General features: G+C 36.0%; 1 protein-coding gene across 6 annotated transcripts in view; it reads left to right on the top strand.

Moving 5' to 3' along the window:
- Positions 1 to 21116, top strand: part of METTL25 (methyltransferase like 25) — a 132800-nt gene that overhangs the window by 105103 nt on the left and 6581 nt on the right. For 3 of the 6 annotated variants that reach the window (XR_003519733.2, XR_003519732.2, XR_003519730.2), the window contains exons 10-14: positions 378 to 452; positions 1017 to 1088; positions 2643 to 2751; positions 14490 to 14581; positions 19917 to 20023. Coding sequence is in view for 1 of the 6 variants with exons in the window: in XM_027592476.2 (XP_027448277.1) it covers positions 378 to 452; positions 1017 to 1088; positions 2643 to 2735 (240 nt within the window). In the remaining 5 variants the exon portion in view is untranslated. Of the gene's footprint in view, positions 1 to 377; positions 453 to 1016; positions 1089 to 2642; positions 2924 to 14489; positions 14582 to 19916; positions 20024 to 21116 lie in introns of those variants that run through there. The other 3 variants (XR_003519734.2, XR_003519731.2, XM_027592476.2) reach the window with 3 other exon arrangements.

The raw sequence follows: 21116 nt of genomic DNA, 5'->3' as shown, positions 1-21116 counted from the left end.
TGCCTTTGAAACTTATTCTCTAGGACATATAGGTACATCATTTTAAATCTTAATTTTACTCAAAAAAATGTTTATTGAGCTCCTATGTATTACACGCATAGAAACAAGTGAAAGTAAATATTTCATGTACTTGCTGAAATTAAACAATATCAGTAGGATGTTAATGCTGGTTTTATTTATGATATGCTAAATAAACGAGGTACAGAAGATATTAACGAAAGAACTTATATTGACTTGTTTCATGCATATCCTTAGAGTTCTTCAGACACTGAAGTTTGTTTTAAATTGTTACGTTGATTTTACTTAGAGGTATGTTTGCTAAAGAAAAACTTTTTTTTAACTGTTGTTAAATTTCTTGTTGTTGTTTTATCTTGAAGCTGCCAGAAAGAGTTATAATGGACTACTACGAGAAGTATAAGCCTAGAATGAATGAGCTGGAAGCTTTTAATATGGTAAATCTCAGAATTAAACCTATTAAATTGGGTATGTTGCTAGACTTAAATAGGGTTCTATTAAATTTTATTATGGGACCAACCAATCTATGTTGTTTTTCTCTTACTGCAGAAAAACCCTTTTGGATCATTTCCTATTTCAGAACTATATTAGGTGTCAGTAATGTAATAAAGAGAACACATGGTAGATTTCTCTTAAAGTGTATCATAAATGCACAGAAAGAAATTTCAGAGTTCTTTGAACACATATTGGTCTCAATGCAGTTATTTCACAAGCATTCCTTTTAATGAATTTTACTCTTACTACCTTTGAAAGCTCTCTATCACATATGTATGACTGCCTTTGGATTCTACCTCAAAGTCATTCAAAGGACATTCTTTTCCTATTATCATTAAAGAAAAACTTTTGATCTCTGCAGTATTCATTTTCTGAAGATATACAATTGGTACTGGAGATTTGGCCTTATATAAATTTCTGTAGATATATTTTCTTAAACATAAGTGTTAAGCTAGTCTTTTTTTTTCTTTTTAAGTTCTGCCATCCTATCTTGTTCTTTCTTTTAGTTGAAAGTTGTTCTGGCTCCTTGTATAGAGACATTGATTCTTCTAGATCGACTTTGCTACCTGAAAGAACAGGTAAATCATGACATTTTAAAATACATAATATCTTCATTAAATCCAGTAAATGGATCCACTTATATCTAGGATAAGTTTCTTTTACATAAAACTAGTCAGATAATTTTTCTCATTATATTTTCCAAGTTTAAATATTCATCCTATCTCTTTTTAAACATAAACATATGTACAACAGATGTTTTCAGCAAGGCTGCTATAATAAAAGTTTTATTCTTTAATTGTATGGTAATTACTATACAGTAGGCAGTAAACACAAGAATCGTATAAGACATATTATATAGCCAAAATTAATAAAGGCCAGATATAAAAGATAGTATGTATATTTTCATTTTATAAGAATTTACCTTTTAAATCACTTTGGGATTTTGGACATATGTACTCTGCAGTATAAAAACTTCTTTCTGATCAGTGCAAATTACTTTTGTTCTTTTCATAGTCATGTTTGTTTTACCTATGTTGAATGCCCCCAAAAATTGTTTTCTTGGTTATCTTTAGGGAAAATGTTTTTTTGCAGATTTTACTCTGAGCTGTGATCAGAATAGTTATGTGAACTATTTAAATTAAACCCATACGTGGATTCAGCCTTAAGTTTCCATCATTAAGTACTTTATTTTAAGAATTTTGTTTTATCATAGTGAGTAGTTTTAGTTCTTTTCAACAGGCTATTTGGAACAAATGGATTTTAATAAATGTTTGCTTTTGTTCTAATTTGTATTTTTATGGAAAAAGGCAATTTTTAAATATTTGGATTTGTGTACTTTCTTAAGCTACCAACTAACTCAGAATCACTGGAAATCTTAGGTTTCCAAATTTATAGGTGACCAAATTAGACCTGTTTTACTAGGTACTCACTATTTCCCTTTTCAAAACAACTTCCGTTGACCTAAATAAAATAAGTAAATGGTAAAAAATTAATAAAATAAGTAAATAGTATGCATGAAGATTAATAGATTGGTAATGAAGTGAAAGAAATCATTAATTTGTTTAATACTTTAAATATTGTTTAAATAATATTTTGTTTAATAATATTTAAATAATATTTTAAATAGTATAAATAATATTATAAGAGTAACATTTACATTAGAGAATTTTAAATGAAGAATATAAAAAAATAAAAACAATTCCATCTGTCAGCATTAATTTAAATTTTTGGTATGTTTTTTAGTGCCTTTCTCTAATATATATATGCCACACATATATGTATGAGTATATTATGCCTACTTTAATTAAAATTGGAATCAAATTATAAGTAGAGTTTTGCATATAATTTGTTTCATTCTATTCAGAATTTTCCCATCTCATTAAATATACTACAGAAGCTGAATAATGTTTCATTGTATAATAATTTGTTTCAGTAATACCCAATTGTTTTTGACTACTTCAAAGAGTAACCTTGTAGTTCACTATTTATGTACATCTTTATTTCCCCAGCATAATTTTCTTTTACATAGTTTGTTTTTATGTTGTTTTTATATTACAATATATAGTTTGATTCATCTTTCATTCTTATCTTCAACAAATTGCTATGTGTTTAAATCACTTATCAATTTGCAGGAAGATATTGCATGGGCTACACTTGTGAAGTTGTTTGATCCTGTGAAATCTCCCAGATGTTACGCTATTATTGCCCTGAAGAAGCAGCAATGATTTCATTTGAAGCAAGGTATTAGATGTATCTGTTTATGGAACTGATTGCTAATTTTGTTCTTCTAAACATTTGTGTTGTATTGTGTAAATATTTGAAAAACCTTGCTCTATATTTTAAATAAACAATAAAATATTAGCTAACAACAGAATACCATAATCCATTTTTCCGTTGTCAAAGCATACATTAATAAAATAAGAACTCATGAAAATACTAAAAAAGGATTGACCTACATTCCTGAGTTAGTATATCAATAGGACATTGTAATCTGACATTCGTTTTCTGTTCTATATTTGAGACCCTTGATATTTGCTACATACCACATTTTGACGTTTACTGACTTAAAAAAAACTTTTATTGGCAGAGGAATGGTAGAGGTGTGTATATAGTAAAATTAGTTGGTACAGAAGATCATTTGCATTTTCCTCCAGATTTTGGAAGGATTTTCCATGTTATCCAGAGGGGAAAATCCACATTCAAAGGAAAGAAACACCCAGGAACCAGGCAGACATAAAAAGTGCTTAATATGTGTTTTAGTCTAAGTTACGTGAGGAAATATTCTGTGCCCTTAAAGGAATTTACATCTTGTGAGATAATCACTTTATGATTCTTGAAGCTATTTATCTTAGTAAAATAAAGGGATGGGTTACACTTAATGGAATTACGTTGTGCTCTGTAGAAAGCCAATCAGAGAAAAGCAGGAGTATAGGAAAGAAGGCCAGCACTGTGCCTGGTATGGTGCAGCTTCTTTTCATCTGCAGAAATCTTGAGGTTCTAATACACACAGAAGAGATGGACAGTTGGGGGAAAGCTTCCTTGATGCTCAGCAAAAGACTATGTAAAATTCTCCCAGCCGAAGAAGCAACTACTCTCTTAAATTTTAGAGTCTATCCACAGATGGAAAGAATAACTTTTGCTTTGGGTTGTGATATTAAGTTTGCAGCCATTTTATATGTGAATGATCAGGTACTTTGTATAGCTAGTATAATAATGGGGAAATTAGCCATTTTTTAAGCTTATTATGGAAAATTTCAAATGTGTTCAGAAATGAAGAATCTAATGAATCCCCATGTACTCATCACAAACTTCAGTAATTATCAACTTTTTACCAATCTTGTTTCATCTGTACACTTACGAGCATGCACACACTAACATTTGCCACCCCACTCCCAGATACATAAAATCTTGAACTTTTTCCCTGATGAGTAAATATATAACATTATTTTCTCCTTATAATAAAGAAAAAAAACTTCATATGTGTAAAGCTCTGTTTAGTATAGAGAAGTGAATTCCAACTGTTTCAATAGCAAGGAAACTATAGTAACTTCCCTGTGTCTTAAAACATTGTCAGAAAGTACATTTACCAATTAATGTTTTCCATTTTTATTAGAGACATTTGTGTGACTCAAGCTAATCCACATGAGAGAACCTGTATGATCACACTGAAATGATAATATTTCAGCAAATAAAGCAAAGAAATATCCTATTTTGGTAGGGCTAAAGCTTTATAAGTATCAATCCCCATTTCAATGTTTGTAGACTCTCGTCTCATAAAAACTGCTCTTGGAGAACTCAATTCAGTTTACAGTTGAGCTGAGGAATGTGGGGTATTCGCAGAAGCATAAGTTATGACAGTTACATTCTAACTGGGCTAAAGCAAGACTCTTAATATCTGACAGCCTCATTTGTAAAGTGGGGTTTCATTTAATTTTCAGTTTAGAAACATTTATTGAATGATTGTCATGTGTCAGAGGTTATGCTAGGCACTGACAGCATGGAGACAAGGTATGTCCTTGTTCTTAAAGAGCTCACAGTCTAGTGGGGAAGACAACAAAAGTTCTGTAATCAGTACTGTAATTATTGTATGAGGCTGAGAGGGTCAGGACATAGGATCCTTTATAGTATCTTCAAATAGGTAGACTTCGGGGGTAGATAGACTCAGTAATATTAGTAGCATAGCTTAGATTCATGTGAGTTAAATTGTGTGTCCTTGTGTAAGTCATTTTAGTATTCAGTATGCCTCAATTTCTCATCTGTAAAAAGAACATACGAACAGAATTTACTTACAAGGTTGTTAGGATTAAAGGAATAAATATGTTATTGAACTCCCCCAAAATATCTCTAGGCAATCTGTTAATAAAGCAAAACTGAGTTTATTAGAACTCTCTGTAGTAATAGAGAATTCTGCCTCGACAGTCTCTGAAGGTGAAGTCAGGAGAGGATATTTATAGGATTGTGAAGTCTGGGCTCAAGTGGTTTAAAAAGGTGGCTCTTTTCAGGTGGGGACCAGATTGTAATTTGGAAAAGTTCATGACAATAGTTTTATGATTAGTGTCTATAGCAAGGGAAGGGTCTCGAAGCAAGTCTTGTTAAGTAAACTGTTACTTGATGAGTGAGCTGTTTGCCAAGGTGAGCAGATTGTCCGAGATAAATTAACATACGAGTATTTCCTGAAACAATGAACTTATTTATTGGTTTACAGTCTTATCTTTCCTGGGCAGTTTTTCTTTAACAAACAAATAAATCATGTTGACACAGGTGGTTTCAGTTCTTAGACCCCATAGCTCTGTCATATTAATGCAGATGGTTGCAGTTCTCAATGTAAAGCAATTAATTCTTGGCACACAGTACATATATAAAGCAAATAGTATAGGGTAGTAGACTTACATCCAGATATGTCAGTAATTCCATTAAATATAAATTGAATGCTTCAATTATAAAAACAAAGATTGACTTACTGGAAAAATAGAGCCCAATAACATGTTAGTTAGAAGAAACACAACTAAAACAAGGGTACAAAAAGTTCAAAATTAATAGAAAAGGCATATTTGCAAATATTCATCAAAAGGAAAATGTATGAATATCAAAATAGATATTAGTTAATATCAGGCAAAAAATATTCTTGAAGATAAAGAGAAACCCTTCATAATGAAAAAGTTTCAGTTTGCCAGGAAAATATAATAATTATAAGTTGGTATTTAGTTAATAACATAATCTCAATATATAAAACAAAAATTAACTATAAAAGGAATCTGTAATCATGCTGGGAATATTTTCATGCTCCCATCAATCTCACGGGAAAAGCAAACAAAATCATAAAGATACAAGATTTGACCAATGAAAAAAGTAAAATTGACCTAATGGACAAATACAATAAACTGTCCCCAACCACTACATAATTTTTTTCAAGTACATGTGGAATTTTTTCAAAAAATGACCATGTCCTGGGCTTTGAGGTAAATTTTAATAAATTACCAAAAAATTGAAATTACAGTTTCTGACCCACAATGCATTTAAGCTAAAAAAATTGTTTTAAATCTAAGTAAAAAATTCCCATATACTTTAAACTTAAGAATTATACATGTAAACAACTTTTGAGTCAAAGAAGAAATCACAGTGGAAATTAGAAAATATTTTGAGTAATAATGAAAATAATTGAATTATAATGATAACACTGCACATCAAAACTTGTGGGATGAGCTAAACCATGGTATAAGAAAACATTAGCTTTGAACACATATTAGAAAAGGCAGAGACTAAAAATCAAAAGACTAGTAGTTAGTGAAAGAAATGCACAGAGAGATGATTAACACCTTCAAAAGTTGGTTCTTAGATAATAAAATTCACACAACTCTGGCAAGACTAATCACTAAAAAGATAAACATACAAATAATCAGTATCAGGAATATAAAAGGGAACATGCCAATAAATTTGCCAGTGCATTTATGACAATAAATGTATGAAATGGAAAAATTTTTCAAAGAAACACAATATGCCGAAACAGCCTCAAGAAGGAAAATAAAATATGAATATTCATACAACTATTAAATTGAATCTGCAATTAATCTTTTATTTCCTACATTTCAATAAAAGTACTTTGTAGATGTGGCACAAAATTCAATCAACCACTGTCTGTTTACAATAGTATGACTAAGTATTCTAGACACTATAGGTTGGGGAGAAAAATTCATAGAATCTATCTTTAGTAGTTTATAATCTGTTCATTGAAACACATATAAGAGGCATATGGAAGAGTTAAGATTTAGATAATGACATTTGGGAAGAAAAAAAAGTGCGTACATAAACACACAGTCCTTTATTATGAACTGCCTTTGTCCTAGACTGTTCACTTCTGTTCTATTCTCCTCTTTATAGGTTCCTTTAGGTTGCTTTTAAATGTGGTTAGTAGAATGACTTATTTTCAGGAAGGAGGACTGTTTAAGAAATAATCTACTATATGAAATATGTGCTCTGCTAACCTGTGACCAAAGGAACTGAAAGTCTCCAAACCTCCCCAGATGGTTTGTACTTGGCCAGTGATACTACTGGCTGCATGTATGGGGATTTATTAGTTGATGTATTTATCTCAATGGATTGCCTCATTAAGTTTGCAGATGTTCTGTCAATGGAAGACCTTTAAAAAAATTATACTGTTTTTATTAGAGTTTTCCAATGCACAATCCAGAATAAGAGAGTTAACACATTTCAGCACAGAACAAAGTAGCATGTATTTTTAAATCTCATGGGAGGAAAAGCCTTTAACTTGTACTCAGACAGTTAAGATTGAACATGTTGAATTTGAGAAAAAAAAGGTAAAGTATACAAATTCCAACCTAAAAGTCACCATTTGGTCAACATGGGATTCGGTGTGCATCAGCTAATCATGTTGAACTAAGTGCACATATATTCTGAGTTAGCTCCCCTCTCAGGAAAGAATCCAGTGTTCTAACACTGCTACAGCTCTTTAAGCAAAAGGCGCAATGATGGTTTTCCATCAAGCAAAGTGTACTCAAATAATGTGTTTCAGGGGAAAGATAAAACAATTCCAGATACCATTTGATTATAACAACAGACATCTCTGGTGTTTGGTGACTTCAGAATATTTCTAATTTTAATAGATAGTATAGCTGCAGGTAAACCTCTATGAATAAAGGCATAAGAAGAGACTTTAAATCATGAAAAAATTAAGTGCTCTATTTCTACTTAAGCTAACTTAAAAGGACAGAACTAAAAATAAAGTTGAAGGCAAAGAGGTTTACTTTTAACATATAGTGGAATGAGGAATATCTTTCTGTGTATACAAACAGTCCCTTTAAAGGGTCCAAAACTGTACTCACATTATCAGTTTATGCTAGGTTTGAGAAGCCATCCCTAAAGTACGGGTTATACTGTACTGAAGAATGATATTTAGACGTTTTGAGGGTCAACATTTAGAGTGTAGATACTGAAAGCTACTGCAAGGTATATTATTTTCTTGGTTAACTTTCTTTCATTGATAGCAAATACTGTTGTTTATCTTGAAAATAAACAAATTTGAAATTCTTTAAAAATACGCTTCATACTTCAGATCTCTAACACAGTTTTATTTACTTATTTATTTTTTATTGTATGATTCCATTTATTCCATGATTCATTGTTTGCATATAACACCCGGTGCTCCATTCAATACGTGCCCTCCTTAATACCCATCACCAGGCTAACCCATCCCCCCACTCCCCTCCCCTGTAAAACCTCAGTTTGTTTCTCAGAGTCCAGAGTCTCTCATGGTTCGTCTCCCCCTCCGATTTCCCCCGCTTCATTTTTCCCTTCCTGCTATCTTGTTTCAGAGGTACAGGTCTGTGATTCATCAGTCTTACACAATTCACAGTGCTCACCGTAGCACATACCCTCCCCAGTGTCCATCACCCAGCCACCCCATCCCTCCCAACACCCACCACTCCAGCAACCCTCAATTTGTTTCCTGAGATTAAGGAATTCCTCATATCAATAAGATCATATGATACTTGTCTTTCTCTGATTGACTTATTTCGCTTAGCATAATACCTCCTAGTTCTATTTGCATCATTGCAAATGGCAAGATTTCATTTTTTTGATGGCTGCTTAATATTCCATTGTATATATATACCACATCTTCTTTATCCATTCATCTGTTGATGAACATCTTGGTTCTTTCCATAGTTTGGCTATTGTGGACATTGCTGCTATAAACATCGGGGTGCACGTACCCCTTCGGATCACTACATTTGTATCTTCAGGGTAAATACCCAGTAGTGCAATTTCTGGGTCATAGGGTAGCTCTATTTTCAACTTTTTGAGGAATTTCCATACTGTTTTCCAGAGTGGCTGCACCAGCTTGCATTCCCACCAACAATGTTGGAGGGTTCCCCTTTCTCTGCATCCTCGCCAACATCTGTCATTTCCTGACTTGTTAATTTTAGCCATTCTTTTTTTTCTCTTTAAATTTTTTATTTTTATGTTAATTACCATACATTACATCATTAGTTTTTGATGTAGTGTTCCTTGATTCATTGTGCATAACACCCAGTGCTCCATGCAGAACGGGCCCTCTTTAATACCCATCACCAGGCTAACCCATCCCCCTCCCCCCCCAGAACCCTCAGTTTGTTTTTCAGAGTCCATCATCTCTCATGGTTCATCTCCCCCTACGGTTTCCCCCCCTTCATTCTTCCCCTCCTGCTATCTTCTTTTTTTTTTTTCTTAACATATATTGCATTATTTATTTCAGAGGTACAGATTTGTGATTCAACAGTCTTGCACAATTCACAGCGCTCACCATAGCACATACCCTCCCCAGTGTCTATCACCCAGCCACCCCATCCCTCCCACCCCACCCCCACAACAGCAACCCTCAGTTTGTTTCCTGAGATTAAGAATTCCTCATATCAGTGAGGTCATATGATACATGTCTTTCTCTGATTGACTTATTTCACTCAGCATAACACCCTCCAGTTCCATCCACGTCGTTGCAAATGGCAAGATCTCATTCCTTTTGATGGCTGCATAATATTCCATATTGTGTGTGTGTGTGTGTGTGTGTGTGTGTGTGTGTGTGTGTGTGTGTGTGTGTGTGTGTGTACCACATCTTCTTTATCCATTCATCTGTCGATGGACATCTTGGCTCTTTCCACAGTTTGGCTATTGTGGACATTGCTGCTATAAACATCGGGGTGCACGTACCCCTTCGGATCACTACATTTGTATCTTTGGGGTAAATACCCAGTAGTGCAGTTGCTGGGTCGTAGGGTAGCTCTATTTTCAACTTTTTGAGGAACCTGCATATTGTTTTCCAGAGTGGCTGCATCAGCTTGCATTCCCACCAACTGTGTAGGAGGGTCCCCCTTTCTCTGCATCCCCGCCAACATCTCTTGTTTCCTGACTTGTTAATTTTAGCCATTCTGATTGGTGTGAGGTGGTATCTCCTTGAGGTTTTGATTTGTATTTCCCTGACGCCGAGTGATATTGAGCACTTTTTCATGTGTCTTGGCCATTTGGATGTCTTCTTTGGAAAAATGTTTGTTCATGTCTTCTGCCCGTTTCTTGATTAGATTATTTGTTCTTTGGGTGTTGAGTTTGATAAGTTCTTTATAAATTTTGGATACTAGCCCTTTATCTTGATATGTCATTTCTAGCACAGTTTTAATATCAACTTTTGTTAATGAGATTATTGGTAGTGTGTTTTCATTCTAATAAATGGGTTGCAGATGCTTGGAGAAGAAAGGATTTCATTAAAATTACTGCTGTTAATAGCATAATTCCTAACTTTACGATTAATGAAACCATAGTAAATTCAACCAAGATCTCCTTAGCATTCTTTTTTGAAGATTTAAACTAAATCTCATGGAGTTTTGTTAAGTAAATAAAGCAATGTTACAGAGCTTCTGAAGGTCGAAGGTCATAGGTCATAGTAGCCTCATGGAGTGTCATCATACACACATTTATGTCCTGATTTTTAGATTCCAACCTCTCTGTTGTAGAGAGGTGCAAATTCATAAGGAGGATAGGATAGCTGTTTGTTGGCCAGATGAGAAGTGCCATCTTTGAAAGATAGGAAACAGAAGACCAAATTTCTATAACTTTTCAAAGAACAGAGTATATGTGTTTCTCATCAAGTAAGACATTAGAAAGTCCAACAAAACTTCGTTGAACATCTGTGAACGGACTGCTGGTTGCTTTCACACTTACTGCAATCTTTAGAACAACAAAGTAATTTAATAACATGCATTAGGGACATAGATCCTTAATATTCGTAACAGTAGTATACACCCAAGGAGCAAGCAGTAATACTTAGAATGGTTCACCCATTCCTCATTCACTCTAGGAATTTAATTATTATCCTGAAAGCATAGTGATTTGAATGCCCAGTATCTACTTAAAGCCCACCCTTTTGTTTTTTCCTTTTGTCTACCTTTGTGGTCTCCAAATTTTTGTGAACCAGAGAATTAAGGTCTAGTACTATATTGAAAACTATACAAATAAAGCAAATTAAAAAAATGTAGATATGTTTTCCACAAAAATGTGTTCTCATAGGAAATACATTTAAGAGCTATTTCAGCTCACTGTTCGCAGGTTTAAAAAAATGATTCAATAATAAGAATCCCATTGACATTTGAAATAATGTATTCATTTTTACTACTTTGGGTACTATATCTCATACTTAGTTTTTATTGTCTCATAAGTATATGATAAGGTATAATCAGAACTATGTAATTTAAAATTAAAAATTGCATCATGAGGACACTTTTGAAAGAACAGAACACTAATAATAGTGGTTAATTATAAGTTAAGAAGATCTGGGACGCCTGGGTGGCTCAATTGGTTAAGCGTCTGCCTTCAACTCAGGTCATGATCCCAAGGTCTTGGGATCAAGTCCCACATCAGGCTCCTTGCTCAGCAGGGAGTCTGCTTCTCCTTCTGCCTGACTCTCTCTCTCTCTCTGACAAATAAATGAATAAAATCTTTTTAAAAAATAGGAAGATCAATGAAAACCAAAAAGTTTCCTGCCCGAGACATTAATTTTAATTAAATCTTAATTAATTACTTAAAACAAACCTAAAGACAGTTGCTGATTATTAAATACCAAATTCTTTGACATTTACATATCATATATAAAAGGGTCATGAAAAGAATCAGAGAAGGGATTTTATAAAGAGATGTTTATAAATGAAATTTCAAAATTCCAAAGCAAAATTTCAAAAGTAGCCATCCAAGCAGATGTCCACACATCATAATGTTAAGGCAGTAACATTCCCAAAAGCTGGTGAGCACAGAGCAATGCATAAAGACTTCAACATAAGAGTTACAAGATGTATTTCTTAGTTACCAATACTGATCTTTCTGGACACTAGAGTGATAAATAAAAATTGGAGTTCACTCCATGACATACTTCTCTGTCCAAAGATTAGTTTCCAGTCATAGATAATATATGGGAAGCAAAGATTAAGAAGGATATTTCCTGCATCACTTCTTTTTCTCAAGTAAACCGAGCTTAGAGCTTATTACTCAAAAATGCAATCCATGAACCAACAGCATCAGCATCTCCTGGGAGCTTGTTAAAATGCAGGACCTCAGTCCCCACCCCCAAATCTACTCAATTAGAATGGGTATTTTAAGGGGATCCCCAAGTGTTTATCATTCGATAAGTCAGTCTTAAAATGATTCCTCTGAGATAGTTTTATGCCCAAGAACACGGAATACCCTGCCAGGCTCTGTAGTGTCTACTGCATTCCATTCCAGTGTTGGGGAGCATGCAACTCTTAAGGGTACTCACAACCTTGCCGTAAATGGACCTACATCTTGGCTCATGCTCAAGAGGTCTGTATCTAAGAAGGTTAGATCCCCCTTTCTTCAGTCACTGCCAAAGAATAAATAAAAAGGAAACCAAATTTTCACAAACCCCCTCTGCCTTCAGCTTGACATTCTTTAACAGCATTACTCCAAAAGGACTTGTTAATAAATTTTTGGTTTGAGTTGTGGGTTTTTTGCAACCATTTGTCACAACTGACTATGGCAGTGTCTTTTAATTGCAATGTAAAAGATTTATTGTGGAAGTAAATTTTAAGAATGTGAAAATATTCTGTATTTTATCTATGTATCTCTCAAAACTCTAACTTCTAAAAAATATATATAGCAACTATGAACAACTCCTCAAAAGGCCTTTATAATACTTTTGGTGGACATTACACACCATATGCTGTGTTTCTCCTGTTTATCTCTGATTATGGTATCTTTTCACCCAGGAGATCTTTTCATATTAATAAAGATAGCAAACCCCTGTCATTGAAATTTGCACAGAATTTATTAAGAAAGTCAAAATACAGTGAATCTATTGAGGCAAACAAGTCAGGTTCTTGGGCTGAAGTTCAAGTTCCTTTAACATACAAGCTGTCATTTTTACAAATCCATGAAAAATGAGTGAGGAATTTGGCTCTTAAATAATTTGGTCATGCCATTTAAAGCTCTTTACTTTTTCTTTTTTTGTTAGAAAGAAGTGAAGAAAATATATTTAAATTACTCATATTCCCACTTTCAAGTAGTCATTTTCAGTTGGTCCAAATGCATACATTGTTTGTATTTGCCTTAACAGTCAACATACCCTTTGTATTTTGCCTCTTTTAGCTAATATTATATAAGAAATGCTTTCCCATGATTCTACACTGCCTTCATAATGATCATTTTTAATGACTTCATAAAAGTCCATCCTAATGAGATATATTCTATTTACCCATTATTTTATTGTTAGACCTTTAGGTTGTTTCTAGCCTCTTGAATAGTCTCCAGCCTAGATATTTGTACATAAAATACAAGGAAGCATAGACAAGCAATCTATGAATGACTTGACAGAAATCAATTAAGATAACAAGTCTTCTACATAAATGTGCCAATAAACTTAATTCAAACATACCCTCCCAAAATGCACAAATGGCCTGTCACAAAGTAAAAAAATAAATACAAAGAACCTTATGTGCTCCATATGATTATAAAAAATAATCTATAATCTTTGTTGTAAACTTCTTCTCTGGACCGAAGAAACCACCTCCAATCTAGTAAATGCTAACAGCATATAGTTTAACTGAAAGTATGAACAGATACAGAAGGCCAATTTAAACAGATGTCATTATCAAAAAAATATTTACCCCATGTATTAGTTACTAATACATTACATGTATTAGTTAATAGATGGAAAATGGCCAGCTTGACAGGAAGAGAAGAATGGGGCCACTTCAGTTATAGATTTCATTGAATCTCCCCAGAAGTTCCATTTTTATTGGCCTCATATTCAGTCCAAAGGTGTTGCATAAGCCCCTTCCTGGCAAGCAGGAATACATCATCAATTTCCTTGACAGTTTTGAAAGTCTACTATTCAAATTGCTCTTTCACCATCCCATTCTCCATGGAAGGTTCCAATATGTTAACATAATTCCAGATTCACTATTCTCAAATGTGCTGGCATCTGAGCAGCTCTCTCTGAAGGAGTCTTCTTGAGTGGCCAGATACATTTAAAAAATTTTAGAGGTACTCCAACTTTATATTTCTCTTACACACATACATACCATTCATACAGTGTCCTTGGCAACTACTCAATTTTTAAAAGGTTTTTTAAACTCCAAATGACATGATGGGTTATAATAATAATGCCAAGTAAATATTTATTGAGTGCCTATGCCGTGCTAGGTGCTGTTCTAAGCACTTTATTAACTTATTCAATCCTCACAATAATCCTAATAGGAAGGGACTATATTATTTCTGCTGCTTACTACAGAGGAAATTCAGATACAGAGAGGTCAAGCAACTTGCTCCAAGTAGGAGGATGCAGGAAGAAAGCTATGGAACAGTAAAGTCATGATTCAAATCCAGGCATTCTGGCTTGAGAGTCTAACCACCTAACCACTACAGCGACTGTCTTACCACTTGATCATTTGAGGGTCTTCTGTGTTGGTCTTCTTCCATTTTTTCAGTTTCTTCTTGAGAAAAGCAAGATAATGGTGGATGCATAACCCCGTAGACCTCAAGCAATGGATGATTTCTTGGTTTTCCTGCCTCTAAATGGGTAGGTATCATAGTCTGCCAATCAGATGGAACTCTTTGCAAATGGCTAGAATAATATTTGGGGGTTTTTCTTAGAAGCCTAAAAAATGTTTCAGTACTAAAGTGAAGGAAAATATGTGTGCAACTACAACTGTAAAGTAATTTTGAATTTTCTGTCTGAAATAATAACGGATAATTCTTTTATTTTTTCTACTAGAAAATTAAAGCTGAAACTTCAAGTCATTTTTCCCAAAATTACCTAGCTAAAACTTGAAGATACTAAAATATAAAATAAATGACAATTCTGGATAATATTCACTCAGTGGCATGCTTGGAACAAGAGACAAAGTCATTCTCAACATCCTCTCTTCTAACATGTAACTAACTCCTACTTCTTTAGCAGTGATCACCCTCAGCCCACTTTAATGATCCTACTTTTTTTTAAAAAAAAAGCAAAGGGGCACCTAGGTGGTGCAGTCAGTTAAGCATCCAACTCTTGATTTCAGCTCAGGTCATGATTTCAGGGTCCTGAGATCGAGCCCCATAGCAGGCTCTGTACGCAGCATGAAGTCTACTTGACATTCTTTCTCTCCCTCTCCCTCCGCCCCTGCTCTTGCACATGCGCACACATGCTCTCTCTCTCTCTCTCAAATAAAATAAATACATTTAAAAAAAAATAAAGCAAAACCAGTCATTGAATTTCCCTAGCTTTTTGACAACCTCTAATTCAAAACTGGATCCCATGGTTTTAAATCCTCTCTATAACCATGCATACAGGCCTAAATCCTAAAAGAAGCTCCTAAAACTCTACTTTATTGAGACAACCTACAGTTCCTCTGGAGTCCATTCCCTCAGCTGCAGTAAGTGAAATAAATCTGACTTGGACTACAGGGTTTTTTCCTAGTCCTCTTTGGTCGATGGGCTATAACAGTTGTCTAGATCATTTGACTAGATGAAAGGTGGTGCTAAGGTACACTGAAGAACAATATTTGGGAGAAAACTGACAATTCCATTTTGAATATGTTGAGTGTAGCATGGTTTTGAGAAATTCAAGCAATGTTAAAGAAGCACTGGTATGTAAGGGTCAGTACAGAACAAAGGGAAGCATGAATGCAAGTTTAAGAAGTTATCAACATAGAGATGGAAATTGAAACTAGGATATGGATGAGATAGTGCAAAAAGCACAGGGAGAGAAGAATGGAGAAACTAGGACTGAATCTCTAATGACTCCAGTATGAAGATTCTGTAGAGGAGGATGAGCAATAAAGGAGGCTGAGAAAGCACATTCAGAGATAAACTAGAAAGACCAAGAATATATCATCATATGAACCACAGAAGAAATCTCAGGGCCTATGAAGTGACCAGTGGTTCAAAGCATTTGAGAGATCAATTAAGAAGAGAATGGAAAATTTTCCTTTGGAGTTCACTGATATTTTTTGTGCAGAGATTTTTCAGAATTTTGATGGAAGGAGAAGCCAGATTAAGTGGATGAAGAGTAAGTATGAGGTAAGGAAAGTGAAAAAAGAAAGGTCTTCCAGTAGAAGGGACAGTGTGGTAATGCTATATATAGTGGTTAAAAGAATGGATTCTAGAGAGAGACTGATAAGAGTTCAAATTCTAGTTGTGTCCCTCACTAGCTGTGTGACCTTGGTTAGTTTACTTAACTGATTTGTGCCTCATTTTTCTGTCAACTGGTGGGGGAAATAGTAACAGACCATTTGGGGTTGTGAGAAGGAATAGATCAATTAACAGAGACCTTCGTAAATAGTAACCTCTTAATAAGGATTAGCAACAATGATTTCAAAAACATGAGATGGCATGCCTCTGTAGGGGCCTGAAAGTAGATTTGATGTGAACAGTGAGTATGGAGATAAGACCACAAAGAGATTTGACAGGATCCTAGATCTAGAAGACCTTGAGTGCCATGCTAAAGAGGTACATTTCCTCTCACAGCATAAGGATTCATTGAGGGAGTTTAAGAAGAGAGTGATGTGATTATATTTCTATTTTAGAAAAATCACTGTGCAACAGGCTAGAGGATGGATTGGAGGTAGGCCAGAAAAACAGGAGCCCATTTCAGAAACCTAAGTGAGAAGTGATAATGCCTGGATTAAGGCAGAGGAAGTAGAAATGGAAAAGAAAAAAAATAATCCAAGGGGTAAAATTATCATGACTTGGTTACTGATTGTGTATCATAGGTGAGGGAGAGAATGAAGTCTAGGATACTCACTTTTCACCTCCAAGTTTCTAGTTTGGTTGCCTAGCTGAGTAGTATGGCCATTTACTGAGGAAGAAAGTCTAGGTTTGCTTGAGAATTAGGATTATTGTTCAATTTTGGATATGCTGTGTCTGTGCAACACCCAAATGATAAAGATATCGAATATGCAACCTAGAGCCCATAGGAAAGTTAGAGCTCAAGATCCATAAATGGTTGTCTAAGTTAGGAGTATTCAAGTGATTACTGAGGAAGAATATCTAGAGAGAGAAGAGTACTTGGAAAAAAATTAACATTATTCAGAGAATTTAGGAAAATAGCATCAATTGACAATAAACAAATGTTAAGCTTCAGGGAAGGTGGTATATGGTGAAAAAGATGATGGCATGGGGTAGTTGGTTTTCTCTAAAGAAGGATTTCCAGAAGGCCTCAGTGGAAAAGGACAGCAGCAGTGGGAGAATGAGAGAGAAGAAGGAAAAACTCAGCAGTATAGACGTAAGAGCATGATGGGGCTAGCTGATAGGAGGTGCATGTGTTTTGTTCAGGTGACAAGGCGAAGGCATGTAGTTCCAAGTTTTTGGTGATTCAGAGGCCATAAAGGCCTCTGATGGTTGCTTTCTGTGTATGATAATTATCATTCCAGGCCTCTGATGATCACATCCTGTGTATGATGTTGTACACTTAGCCTGAGTCAAACCCCTTTTTCCTTACCTTCTAGCCTGGTGAGGTCTATGAGCTCTACTCACATTTCATGACCCACCTCTAAAGCCACTTTCTCTGAAGCTCTTCCCCAAGTGACCTTAGCAGGCTTAATTTTTCCTTCTTCTAAGTTTCCACAGTATATTGATATACCTGTGTCATTGTAAGTAAAACATTCCTATTCTACAGTGGAATTCAAAGACATGTACATAATTTTCCCAAGGTGACCCAGGTTTTCTGGCTCCCAAGATCAGTATTATTTCATTATATCACTGCTCCCCTTCTCCTCCAGGAACATGGAAGAACCTCATGACTACAAACTTTTAGCCACTACTGGAGTTTATTCATTTGGCTAAGAAAGCATATAAAGGCCTGTGTCAGATAAGCTTGAAGTGAAGGGAGAGAGACTTTGCAGAGTAGACTTCGGTGCCCTTGCCAACCTCTTACCTTTCCTATAGATCACCCACATCATTTCTCCTGCCCTCCTTCCCACAGTCTCATTTGAAGAGATACTTTCTTTTTCTAAGGGTAATTCTGTTATCTGTGCTCCTAAGTCCTGACCCATAGTTATACTCCAGAACAAGGGCAAATACCTAAAAAATAAATGTTTGAGAAGGAAAAAAAATGACAACTACCACAAGACTCTGTGTTCTGTATCAATATCACCCCCCTTCCTTGCCTTTATATTATAAAGTTTGAGGTTAAGATCATGGTTGAGGGGAAGCCACAACTCTATGTCTCCACTTCCTGCCTTTATTCATTGCCAACTCAGAGCAACCAGATGCCTCTCTGCCATCCCAGCAACTGGCCAGTGCCCTTGCTGGCATCTATATCATTAGACCCAAAGGACTCTTTCTTGACCATGCTATGGTATCTGCCATTGTTGAGGATTCCCATCTTTAAACTTTCTTAAACTATAGATGTCATTCAACTTGACCACATTCTTTTCTTCTTTCACCAAAGGGTGAACCTGGGCAGCCATATTTTATACTAAGACCGCAGGTGATAGGAGTGAGAGTAGATACCTGGTCAAGGTAGTCTAGAACCCTGATTGTGACCTGGCTCAAAAAGAAGAGTCAGACCTATCAGATTCTCTCTTTCTTAGGAATTTGAAATAGAAAACACTTTGGCGTGGGAGCTAAAAGGTCATGCTGTATAAAGAGATTCTGGAGGCAACGTTTGACCATGTGAAGCCAAAATTGTGAGGGTCAGAAACTACAAATGAGCAGAGGAAGACATCCTGAGAGAGAAGAGATAAAGCCAATATAGAGAGAAACAGGCCATAAGATTTAGGGAGGTGGAGGGAACATCTGACCCCCAAGAACTTGCTTTCCAGAAGCCAAAAGAGCCACTTTACTTTAGAGTTTTCTCCTTCCACTCTTTGTTCACTTCCAGCCTTCTTTGCAGACTATTCTCTATTTGTCATTCAAATATTAGTTTTTTTTCCTTTGACGGCTTTGTTCTTGGGCCTTTTTCAATCTATATGCTTTCCAAGAAACATGGTCATGGCTTCCAAAACTGCCTGTATCTGATGATGCTCACTCAGATTTAATTTCTAGGCTAGCTCTCCCTCCTGAATCTCTCTCTTGAGCTTTTGGTCATGTTTACCCAACTGCCTGAAGGACATTGCCGTTCCCCATGGGTATTCCCCTAGCACCTCAAAATCAACATGTCTAAAATTAAACTTTCCTGTCAAAAGCACTTTTCCTCTGATACGCCTTTTCAGTGAAGGAAACTTGCCACTGAAAACCAAAATCACCCTAGACTCCTCTCTCCTTCCAAACCATTTAAACATTAAGTCATTGTCATTCAGTCTCTTATGTTTCTCTTCACTGCCTCCCCTCTCCAGTGCCACTGCTACTCTCTAAGTTCAGAGCCTCATAAGAACCTCCTGCTTTCCTTGGCATTAATCTCCTACCCCCGCCTATAACTCTTCTATGGCCTTGCCATTTTCTTACGGGAAAATCCAGACTCTTTAGCATGGCATCCAAATCTTCCATGATGTTTTTCCTGGTGCACTCCATCTAACCATAGTTCCAAAGTATCCAGCATTTAGCATGGCATCCAAATCCTCCATGATGCTTTTCCTGGTTAATTCATCAACATAATCTTTTGCTGCACTCCATCTAACCATAGTTCCAAAGTGTCCAGACTTTCTTTGACTTCCATAGTATCTCAAGTGTTGCCTCCATCTGGACTTTGCCCTCACTGATCCCTCCCAGGAGGGCTAACATCCCTTTCTCTTCTAGTCAACACATTCCTACATTGTCCTTTAACATTTATGATGTTTTCTCCACATATAAGTCACTGTCTTTTTTATGATGTCCTAACTTTGTACAGATGAATATGACTTCATTGCGCTTACTTTTAAAATGTTTGTATTCCTCCGTCCATCCTGGAGGGGCAGAAAACATATCATTTTTACTGTTTGTCCTGTGCCTAGCACTGAACACGTTCAGAACATGCTGTGGAGAAAAGGGAGGAAATGAATACACTGATCCTCCATGGGAAAAAACTAGCCCTTCCTCTGAGAGAAAAGAATAATGCCAGGTAAGTGAAGTCACAAAATTTTATGGTCATAATTAAAAATGCCTAACAAAAACAAAAAATCCTGTCCTACACAAGAGAAAGAAAGGGACCATCCTCTTCCTCAGCAAGTGTAATGTCGCCTCAGTAATTGTAAGCAGACACCTCTAAAAGGTAGACCGTCTGTTTCCCCCAAAGGATCACTGAGCAAGATGAAACAGTTTCCCGGACTAAACAGAAACCCTCAAAAATATAAAGATTTTACATCTACACTCCTATCTTCACAAGATATCAGGGATATGAGGCTGGAATTTGCTCCATTTAGATCCTAATAAACAAAGTGAAAATGGAGCCCATCACAGAGAATGGTCCCAGTACCCTGGCAGACACAGGCAGGAAAGACTCTGTCACAGCTGATAACATTGCTAAAGAGTCCATTAGTCCCTAATTAGCTGAGCAGCCCCTGCTGCTGCCCGGCTTGAGGACAGTTTAAATAGGAATGTTTCTTAGTAACAGTCTCTATTTTGGATGTAATAAATGACTCATTCAATCCAGGATGGGAGAGGATCTTGCTGCTCTACCCTGGGTCCTCTGGGACTAACGTGCTAAAGGAGAGATGGGGGCTATGAGTCTGTATTTGGGTGTCCCTACCCTTTGCCCACCCTGTCTAAGTGCATGATCATGTGCCACCCACCAGTCTAGGAGTGAAGGAGACTGGCTACAGCCTAGGAGACACACTAAGAGAGCCTGGGAAGGGCACCCTGAAGAAGGCACAAGAAATAGGGAGGGGCCCTTGCAAGAAGGGCTTCATTGGGCAAGGGCTCAGCACTATAACAGCTTCTGGGGAAAGGACCTGGGAAAAAGAACTTTTGCCTGGTAAAATGCAATATTTTAATATTTAATACTGAATATTCTAATCAAGAGTGGGAAACTGGGGGCACCTGGGTGGCTCAGTCGTTAAGCATCTGCCTTCCTCTCAGGTCATGATCCCAGGGTCCTGGGATCGAGCCCTGCATCGGGCTCCCTGCTCGGCGGGAGGCCTGCTTCTTTCCCTCTCCCACTCCCTCTGCTTGTGTTTCCTCTCTCGCTGTGTCTCTCTCTGTCAAATAAATAAAAT

Source organism: Zalophus californianus, chromosome 9 (assembly GCF_009762305.2).
Source record: "Zalophus californianus isolate mZalCal1 chromosome 9, mZalCal1.pri.v2, whole genome shotgun sequence".
In the NCBI taxonomy this organism is placed as follows: domain Eukaryota; kingdom Metazoa; phylum Chordata; class Mammalia; order Carnivora; family Otariidae; genus Zalophus; species Zalophus californianus.
The sequence above is the reverse complement of the archived record's forward strand: the minus strand, read 5'-3'. Positions and strand labels throughout refer to the sequence as shown.